At 41.6% G+C, this 9,024-nt stretch overlaps 1 protein-coding gene across 4 annotated transcripts in view; it reads left to right on the top strand.

Annotated features, from left to right (window-relative positions):
- zeb2b (zinc finger E-box binding homeobox 2b) overlaps positions 1-1,913 on the top strand; it is a 77,286-nt gene extending 75,373 nt beyond the window's left edge. For all 4 annotated transcript variants that reach the window (XM_010766496.1, XM_010766497.1, XM_010766498.1 and 1 more), the window contains exon 10: positions 312-1,913. In XM_010766496.1, the coding sequence (XP_010764798.1) occupies positions 312-880 (569 nt within the window). In that variant the 3' untranslated portion in view covers positions 881-1,913. The remainder of the gene's footprint in view (positions 1-311) is intronic.
- Positions 1,914-9,024: the final 7,111 nt, after the last annotated feature.

Here is a 9,024-nt window from a genome sequence, read left to right as displayed (position 1 = left end):
ACCCCCCCCCCCCCCCATGCCCCCCCCCCACAGCTCAGATTTGTTTACTCCTTTGTCTCAGGGCCCTAAAATAAGTAGTTGTGGTCGAATTTCTCCATGCTTTAACCGCAGGAGGGGAATTTCCATAATGTAGGCCCGTGAATGCGAGCGCACTTTCTCATCAATATGAATAAACAAATAGTATCGCTCCGTGACGTCATGTTTAACTCCATGCCATCCTCTTTTGCTTTTCCTCTGACTTGTGTGTGTGATTTTGTTGGACGAGCGAAGCAGGCCGACTCACGTTCCCGCTCTGTTTTGTGTGTCCGCAGGAAAGAGGCCGCACCAGTGTCAGATCTGCAAGAAAGCTTTCAAACACAAACACCATCTCATCGAGCACTCCCGCCTGCACTCGGGGGAGAAGCCGTACCAGTGCGACAAGTGCGGGAAGAGGTTCTCCCACTCGGGCTCCTACTCGCAGCACATGAACCACCGCTACTCCTACTGCAAGCGGGAGGCGGAGGAGCGGGAGGCGGCGGAGAGGGAGGCCCGGGAGAAGGGCCACATGGAGCCCACGGAGCTGCTCATGAGCCGGGCGTACCTCCAGGGCATGACGCCTCAGGGTTACCCGGAGATGGCGGAGCGCGAGGCCATACTGAGGCACGACGCGGTGAACGGAGGGATCAGAGAAGGACGGAAGGAAGTGGAAGGAACGTATGCGAAGATCGGACGTAGGGACGAGTTTGAGGAGGAGGAGGAGGAGAGCAAGAGCATGGACACGGACCCGGACACGTTGAGGGACGAGGAGGAGAACGGAGAGCACTCGATGGATGATAGCTCGCTGGACGGCAAAACGGAAACCAAATCGGATCACGAGGACACGATGGAGGACGGCATGTAATCGGAGTCTCAAAAAGCTTCCCATCTTAAAGAGTTTTAAGTTCAGTATTCTTACCTGCTCGGTTTAAAAACGCCGTGTTTTAAGCCGTACGTGCACGTGCCTGAAGCTTCCGGGAAGCTTTCTTTGACAGACTCCTCGGGGGGGAAAGATGTCTGCCGAACTAGACATGGACTCAAAAGTCGATCTGAAGGAGGCGTTGAGGGAAGGGAGGCATGGGTTTGTGAAATAAGCTGCATTATGCAAACCGAACAATGAATAAATGAATACATTTCAAAAAATGTACAGTACTAAGGCCTAAAAATATGTGTGGTGCTAACCTCCTCAAATAAACCCCTGTGTTCCATAGTATTTATAGCACAACTAGTGACTTGTACAAATTGCACTCCGCTTCTATAATCATGAACAAAAATAATAAAAAGTATTGCCTATGTATATATTTATACAGTGTTGGAAAAGAGCAGTAGTGTCTGCACTACAGTCCTTCGATATTACCTTTGTTTTCACCTACCTACCTACCTACCTACCTACCTACGGTGTTGTCTTTAGTTTGCCATGTTTCCCGGCCACAAACGTCTCCAGCCACACTATTTTAGGCCTCTCCAATCAAATGAAGGAATTGAAACAAAACGGAGCTTAGAGGATTTTTTTAAAAGAGGATGAAGTTTTAAAGAGACCTTCGTTTTAAGGGAAAATACAGTTTACGGACAGATGGTATGGGGGGAAAAAATGAAGGACGAAGCCTTTGTAAGGTGTTTTTGATAAGAAAAAAGAAGCCTTATATGCAAACCTTTTAACCTGTGTGTTTTCTGCAAGTGCCACCCTCGTATTGTGTAAAAGGAAGGTTAATTTTCTTCACCAGCTTCAGTATTATGAAATGGTTCACCGTTGTTCTTTGAAGCATCCGTGTCAGTATTAAGACTTATAGGCAGCAGTTCCTTAGTTTACATTATGTTGTGCAATGTTTTTTTTTCTTTAACTTTGTCAGTATTACACCAAACCATTTTTTTTTTTTAAACAACGAATTGCATTCATTTTATTTGTAGGTTGAAAAAAAAAACATTATTTATGTGGCCCATTTTATATTTCCTAATTTTATTTATTTCATACTGTTGTGTACAGTCCTATAGTTCTTCAATATATAGATATATTTTAGTAAAAAGGAACATGGTGTCGATCATAGGGGCAAATTTTACGTAAAGAGAGCATTTATTGTGTTTTGAAACATTGTGAAATGCGAAGTTTAATCTTATTTTATTTTATTTCCTTTTTATTTTCCAGTTACTGGAAAATTCCAAATTTGGGAACTTTTATACAATTGTGAAAACACTGTATTTTCGACTGAAAAATTCCACTTTCTTCATCTTTGTTTCTTTTTTTAAGCTAAAAAAAATGAAGAGGGACTGTTAAATACTATGTATGATATCATGACTGAAGAAGAATCTTTCCTGAAATGTCTTTGTAAAAGTATTATTGAATTCTTAATTTGTAATTTCTCTTGAAAATGACCCTGCTCGAATAAAAGTAGCCAAATTACAGAGTACCAAACCTCAGAGCTTCATGTTTATTCACAGAGAACCATCAGCGGCGGGCTCCATCACTTCACATTCTCCAGAAGCAAATCTCTGCCTCCTCACATCCACTTTGTGCAGACTCATTATTATGTTAACTACATACAGTTTCAATTCACATTTTCAAACAGATCAAAGTGACTCGACCTGATTATGCCTCATTTAGGTAAAACCAAACATATTCCTCACGTTTCCACCTGTATTTGTTCTACACTCACTCACACCACGATGAATAACAATTACTGAACGAATAAGGATTGAAATATTCTATATATGTATTAATGTAAACAATTAAAATCCCACATACTGACTTCAGCACCAAATGTGTGTTAGTCCTCCGCAGAAAATAGTCCCTAACCAGCAACATGTTTTACTGTAAATGTTCATTTTGCTAAAAAGCCTGTTTTCAAAAATGAATCTTTATAAGATGTATGCTTATATAAATGTTATGGGATTAATTTGCAATAAGAAGCATATAGAAAATAAGTATTTTGAAGAGTTTAGAATATTATAATATATGACAAATTACATGACAGTATAGAATAGTCTCATTATGCTGTTTTAATTCCACGATACAAATATTTTAAAGACTTTTAGTTTCTTTGAGGTGCTATATTGAGAATTAGTGCTAAAAGTTATTAAAAGAAGAAGAATAAAAGCATTTTATTAAGCAAAAATGCCAAATAGTAGGTTTGTTTTGTTAATTGTTTCTGCTAAATCAAACAAACCGAGACATGTCAACGCCTCACCTTAGATTTTTCACAATATTCTGCCATTTTAAAGACGTATTAAAAACATTTTTAATACCAGAGTTATTCAGATGTACAAATCAATAAATAATCAAATGAAATGCTAGCTGCACTCACAAGCAGTTTTTGAGCCTTCCTCAGTGAAAACACAGGATCTAATCACAACTCCAGCCATGAACCAAACTTCTCCTTTTCCAAATCTCATTCTGAACTTCCTGCGGCTGACAGGTGGAGTCCGGCAGCCGGAGGACTCCTCTCCACCCCAGGAGCCGCTCGCCTCCATTAGCCCCGCTCGCTGCGTTATGCAGATTGGAAGCAACATCAAAAGGCCGAGATGAAAGCGCTAAAGGTTGAGCGATGGCAAACATCAGAACGCGCTTTGCATATTTGCGATTTTCATATCGATCGGCATGCCATCGGATCATTCGCAGACCATCTCGCAGATAAAAGAGCCGGTCTTAAATGATTAGCTGATGAATTTGATAATGTGCTGTGAAGCGCCGGGACAATTACACATGCGGGGAAAATGAGCACACGCGTCAAGACGAGCAATCCTCTCGAGAATATCTCTACCGTAACGAGAGGAATTCTAACCTGTCTTTGCTTTTACATTTTACCACTGTTGGGCTTCCATACAATCTTGAATTCACCGACAAACAAGCAAGGTCAAAGGTCAATGTGATGAAATATTCCTGTAACCATAGAGTAGGTAGAAGCGGAAGGAGTTGATTCATTAGGAGAGGAAAACGTTATTTGTGCAATAGTGACGAAATGTAGCTCAGTTGAAATCTTATTTACTTACAGGGCCATTCAGAAAACAACTCTCCTGCCATCCTTCTTTGTTGTCAGTTTGAGTTCCAGTTGTCACTCGTTGAATATTGGCTGATACTGATGGTGATCCAATTTACAGATCAATACTGTCTGAGACTATTAGCCCGGGCTCAGAAGGAGGACAGCTCCTAATGCAATCAGGCTGCATGACAGGGCCCTGGATTGATTTCTTGTGTACTAAATAATATTTAATTTTCCCATAAATGCGTTTTGACTGAAGAATCACTCCTTGTTTCATTTTAAAATGGACACAGGCGGAAATTAATTGTTTCTGCATAAACATTGCATCAGAAAGCACGAGCCAGAAACTGATTTTAGTTTTTATTTATTTTACCGTCTAAACTCCTCCCATGTGGCAATCCCTACAATTTAAACTAACTACAGTGAATAATCTGCATCACTTAATCCCATGTTCAGTCACTTTAAAGGCACGTAGACGTTTCAAAAGCAAATATTGTTCTCCACAGTGATAGGATGTAATGTCTGCAGTAAGTGACTCATTGAGAAAATGCTATTTATTTGTTTAAAAAAACAACATTTATAAAGCAAATATGAATTGAACCTCTTTGCAATGTCCAAATGTTAAAAAAAAAAAAAGTATTCCTGCCTTTTCCCCTGTTCTCAGATGCAGTGCAGGGATTTGTTGTAAATGGTGTTTCCTGCTCATACGACATTTAAAAAGGAGGGAAAACAACAACACAAGCGTGTAGTAGTAAGTCATACGAGTGTCATGCGGCCATATGCCTGGGCCAGATTGGTGGTGTGTTTTGGACAGCTGAGCTCTAATGATTCACTGCTGGGCCTCGTGGAGTCCAACGCTAAGTGTATATTCTGCCTCAGGCTACTCACTGCCTCCACAGACACACTTAGCACTCAAATCGACTTGTTAGCATTGAAAATACTCTGTTAGATTTCTTCCTCACCTGCATCAAGTAAAAGTCACTGTATGTAGTAGGGGCGCAGTGGCTCTCGGTTGTCAACTTCATACACACACCGCTTTTTAAAAACGTGCTTTAATTAACATGAGGGTTACAATATGGAAAAAGGGAGGCAGAGCATGGAACATCAGAAGCTAAATGAAGACGTAAGGGAAAAATAGATTACTCTTTAAAGCACAAAATAAGAGCGATAGAGCATGACAGCACACGTCGGAGGCCAGTGAATGAAATTAGGTCTGAGGTTTGGTTGCAAGTGTGTTTTTTTTCCATGTTGCATTCAGTCAGAGCGCCACTGGAGAACAGATCAGTGTCTGAAACAAATCACAGTGAGTAGTCTTACTTCTGATGAAGAGAGGAAAAGGCCCTCAAGTGAAGAACTCAGTCCAGTTACCACCAGAGTGCAGGTGTCTCAGAGAAACCGAAGTTCCAGTAGGTAATAACCTTGGTCCACAGTTCTGATCCTGGAGCTGTCCAGGGTCCTTGTGGTCATGGAGTCCATTACACATCAGTTTGTTGTTGGTAAAAAAAAAAACCTTTCAGTTCCAGCCAATTGAACTGCGTTACATTGTCTTAAATTAAAGGTACCCTGCGCAATTTTTCACCACTTGTAGCAGGATAGAGTCATGTTTGTACGAGTTAGTCGACAAAAGGCCCCGCTGACAGCACAAGTTGTCTTTTTTACATTATTTTAAGATACTTGATAATCAATTTAAATACGTTACCCCTTGTTTTGTGGACTTTCAGCTAAGAAAACAAAAAATCGGAATCATTGACAAGTAGGTTTACACATGAAAGGAATGTGCTTACTGTATAATGGCGCAAGAGACATTTGTTGTAAAAACTATCAAATATTTAACTGTTTAAACAAATACAAAACAAGTATGTATAAGTATAACTCTGAGAAATTAAAATATGTGCAGTATCTCTGAATTGAAAAAATGTGCCAAATGAACAGAGGAATATTCAAAGTTTACAACATGAGCTAAACTAAGCTAAGCTAAGCTAAAATAAGATAAGCCAAGCAAAAATACGCTAAACTAAGCTAAGATACACTAATTAAAACTCTTGCTTGATCTCCCAAACTTAATTCGTCGAAATAAAGCAGATCCTGTCTCCAAACGTTGACTATGTGAGAAAAGAAAGGAGCCTGTGTGGATGACACCGGGCAGTAAAGGTCAATATTGGATCTTCATTTTGCCAGTATAAACACTTTTTCATCAGCCATGATGTCACGGAAGGAGGGTTTGGACGAGGGAAAAGTAGAGGAGACTCTCACACTTTTGACCTCATTAAATTATTTACATATCCCCATATGCCACCCGGACCATTCGCAGGGCACATGAAGGGCGGGAGAGAGAGCCCTCCTCGGACCTGGCACTCGGCGAGAGAAAGTTCAATGACACGCAGGGAGGAGAAGCACAAGTGACCAGCAGGGATTAGCCAATCAGAGCGTCAGAAGAGCGGCCAGCTGTTCATTCTGGCCGGAGCTAAAAAAGAGCCCCGGAGCAGGTGGTGCAGCCCAGTGCCAGCGGTGCTACAGAAGAGGGGAGAAGAAGAAGATGGCGATAAAAGAAACGCGCCTAATGTGGGGACGTTACTGCACACTTTTGGAACTCCATTTATTGCTTTGCCTAGCATTATTATGAATACATATTTCAGGGACACTTTCAAATCTGCTGTTGTAAGGAGAAGCAGTCTTTACTCATGTGCTGATCCAAACGTTTCACAGAAACAGTGAGCAAAGAACTGAAGGTGAAGGTAAAGCCAGTTATACAAAGGAGGTCAAAAAGGTCATAAAAGGTCCCTAAAATAATCATTGTTCTGATCAAATTGAGGAACTAAAGTTGTGTTCTGAGAGAATCTGTCCCTCTAGGTAAATGTTTCTCACGTGAAACAACTTCTCAACATACATATTTCCACTTATTAATGTATGTTTTCTGCAGACTGGCATGTGAACTGTGTGAGTGTGAGGGGGCAGAGTGAATACAGCAGCTGCAGAGCGCCACAAAGACAACAATGATCCCACCGTCTGGGGGGGGGTTCGGTGCACCGTGGTGATGTTGGACAGCTCTGCAAAGACCCCCGCGTGGAATTTTATTAATTTGCATTTATGGTTTTATGCTCTTGCTCCCACCGAAACACCAGGTTTGGCACAGCGGAGTCATGGTATGGCAACGGTGAAGCAACACTCCTGCAGAGATTTGGAGAAGAACGGCTAACAATATCTTCCAAAAAGTTTAAAAAATGGGCCTCAAATAAAGTGGTGAGAATGCGTTTAATATAAGATATGACAGTGCACATTGATCCAAAGCTGAGTTTCATTATTCAACAGTTTAAATGTTGATCGAGGACATATTTATTTTTATTTTGAAGCTTGGTCATGAGCTAATTTGCCATTAACACACTTCCTGTTGATGAGCCCCCTGCTGGATGACACTTTGTAGTAATTGGTGGTTTAAATAAAGTTTTTTTCGATTGCTTCCTGTACAGTCTGTCAACATGATCACATGAGCCGCTGAGTTTGCTGTTGAATCCAGGAGGGAAACTCAACTGCTGTGAGGATTAGAAACACATTATCACTGAGGATAAACACTTTCAGACACTCTGTTCACACACACACACACACACACACACACACACACACCAATGAAAATGCAACGGGTAGATGGCAAACTCAATGTGTGTACAAACATCTTGGTTTGAAGTAGCACCTGAAGAAAACAAAAAACTCTTTAACTCAGGAAAGGCTGCATTTTATTTACTTCTATTCTCTATTTCTTTTAAGTCCTTTAAGTGTTCCTGTTAAAATGAACATTAAGGTGTGATTTCACTTAGTTTCATGCTTGTTTTGGAGTGTCAGTCGTGTAGTTATGCGGCCATTTTGGAGGTGAACGAAATCTATTTAAGAATGAAGGTCCTCTTCTTGCAGTGGGCTAGAATCAGGTGCTGCTTCTGTAGCTTTGATTGTTGAGTGGTGTTGAAACTCAAGTTCTTGACATGCTAACTGATCATTTGCTAGTGTTCCCTCAGCTCAGTTGAGACAAAGACAATCCAGTTTCTATAACGTTTTTAGAACATGTTTGTGCTTTTAGAGTGTTGAGACTGCCTTTTCCTCCTGAAGCAGTCGTAAATAAACTATCTTAGTTGTAGGCCTTCCACGTAAGGACAGTGATTTCCTCTGACACTCAAAGGAAATGATCTCTGTCAGTCTGTCCGTCGCTCATCCATACTCCCAAACCCCCCTCTCTCCCTCTGAGGGGTAAGTGATTATGTGTTTTGCCAATGGAAATCTTTTGATATGCACAAAACACAGATTCTAATGCGCCGGCAACAGCGGCTTTTTTTTGGGCGGCTGACGGCTGATTAGGATGCCGGCTCATGGATGAGTCTGCGGGGCCCCAGCTGGGCGCAGGGAACATCGCTCATTACACATTTTCTAGAGGGGGGAGGCTAAATCACAGCGGCTCGCAGCATGCCGGTGTAGGTGTAATCATATCATTCTAAATCACCGGTCAGTTACGCGGCGGAGAAGCCTCGACTCGTGCCAGAGGGCCGGCTGGAGCCTGATTAAAGCGGGGCCAAAGACAAAGTGACACGTCCTTAACCTCATCAGAGGAGACGTTAAGCTAACCATCACTTCCCCGTCAAGGTGCGAGGCTCACCCCGCAGAGACCCTCGATGAATCCTCAACATCTTCCTCGTTTTTTCTTTTGTAAATTAGAGCTTTCTTCTCGGGGAGCGCCATGCATTTTTTATGAAGGCATCATGGCCGATGGTGGATGGCTGCCTGGGCGTTCCCATCACTAATATGCCACTGTCCTTCTTGATTTAATTAGACGTTGGCCCCCACTATCTTCGACAAGGAAATATCTGCTCTAATTAAGCGGTATACTTCACCAGAGAATGAACAGACAGTGCAATTCAACGCAGGGTTAATGTGGTCATAAAAAATCCATGATGTCTTGCCCTTTGCCCTCCTTTTTCTGCCATTTCCCCCTAAAAATCGCAAGAAAATGAACTTCAAATGTGTTCTTTGTCTCTGTGTGTTTTTGTCATCG

This window comes from Notothenia coriiceps, unplaced genomic scaffold (genome assembly GCF_000735185.1).
Source record: "Notothenia coriiceps isolate Sejong01 unplaced genomic scaffold, NC01 NC01_scaffold00003341, whole genome shotgun sequence".
Taxonomy (NCBI): domain Eukaryota; kingdom Metazoa; phylum Chordata; class Actinopteri; order Perciformes; family Nototheniidae; genus Notothenia; species Notothenia coriiceps.
The sequence above is the reverse complement of the archived record's forward strand: the minus strand, read 5'-3'. Positions and strand labels throughout refer to the sequence as shown.